Source organism: Colobus angolensis, unplaced genomic scaffold (genome assembly GCF_000951035.1).
Source record: "Colobus angolensis palliatus isolate OR3802 unplaced genomic scaffold, Cang.pa_1.0 Scaffold34, whole genome shotgun sequence".
Lineage (NCBI taxonomy): Eukaryota > Metazoa > Chordata > Mammalia > Primates > Cercopithecidae > Colobus > Colobus angolensis.
This window is the reverse complement of record NW_012116710.1, coordinates 7,754,716-7,756,028: the sequence shown is the minus strand read 5'-3', so window position 1 is coordinate 7,756,028 and position 1,313 is coordinate 7,754,716. Positions and strand designations below refer to the sequence as shown.

At 44.5% G+C, this 1,313-nt stretch overlaps 1 protein-coding gene across 1 annotated transcript in view; it reads left to right on the top strand.

Annotated features, from left to right (window-relative positions):
- The window catches only part of ADCK4 (aarF domain containing kinase 4), a 36,815-nt gene that overhangs the window by 9,046 nt on the left and 26,456 nt on the right, over positions 1-1,313 (top strand). The window contains exon 5 of the mRNA XM_011952488.1: positions 123-200. Within this exon, the coding sequence (XP_011807878.1) occupies positions 123-200 (78 nt within the window). The remainder of the gene's footprint in view (positions 1-122; positions 201-1,313) is intronic.

Here is a 1,313-nt window from a genome sequence, read left to right as displayed (position 1 = left end):
AAAAAAAAAAAAAAAAAGAGTTGGAAGACAAGCATTCTTGGAGAAAAACTGGGAAAGGAGAGTGGGTTAGGTGGGGGACAGCCCAGGCAAACGGTCTCTCATGTTTTTCTCTTTCCCTCCAGGACTGGCTGTGGGCTTGGGGCTGGGAGTGCTGGCCGAGATGGCTAAGAAGTCCCTGCCAGGAGGTCGTCTGCAATCAGGTGAGTGAGCCACACTGCCTGGGTTCAGATCCGGGCTTTGCTGTGTGACCTGGGGCAAGTGACTTCACCCCTCTGAGCTCCAGTTTCCTCATCTGGAAGATGGAAGTGATGAGAATTTACCCACCTCTTAGAGTCATCGTGAAGTGCTTTGAACAACCCTAAACCACTATCAGGGTCATGATTAAGAGAAGCATATTACATTTCTTTTATTTTTATTTTTATTTTTTATTTTTTGAGACAGAGTCTCGCTCTGTCACTCAGGCTGGAGTGTGATGGCACAGTCTCAGCTCACTGCTACCTCCACCTCCTGGGTTCAAGTGATTCTCCTGCCTCAGCCTCCCAAGTAGCTGGGATTATAGGCCCATGCCACCACGCCTGGTTAATTTTTGTATTTTTAGTAGAGACGGTTTCGACATGTTGGCCAGGCTGGTCTCAAACTCCTGACCTCGTGGTCCACCCACCTCAGCCTCCCAAAGTGCTGGGATTATTGCATGAGCCACTGTGCCTGGCCATAAATTAGATTATCTGAGAAAAAATTTAAGCCATTGGGAGTTCCTAACTCAGAGCAGGAGCGGAAAGCTGAAAATAGAAGTGTCAGCAAGGGTCTGTGTACTTCAGAGATGGAATTAGATGTGTAGCATTTGCGGTTATAAAAAATAAAATAAAAAGCTGAGGGTAGGTGGAGGATCCCTCAACAAGTCAATGTCTTGAAATAAGTGGGGGTGGATATGCTAGATTAAAAAGAGACGAAGGAGACATTATTTGACAAATGGAGCGTCTGAACCATGATTAGATATCATTTTGGAAAATACAGCCATGAAAGACTTTTTGGGGACAAATGGAAAATCTGAATATGGACTGGATGGCAAATTTTAGGGAATTGGTGTTAATTTTCTTACATGTGATTATGGTACTGTGATTGTGTAGGGGAGTATCCTTATTCTTAGCAAAGCTTAAGTGCAACTACGTGTAAGTGGGTCAGCAAAAAATAATAATAGTAAGTGTGTGGGTACATGCACAGATAAAGCAGACGAAGCAGAATGGTACCATGTTGAATCGAGGTGGAGGGTGTGCGGGTGTGCAGGTGTTCACGATATCATACATGTGACTTTT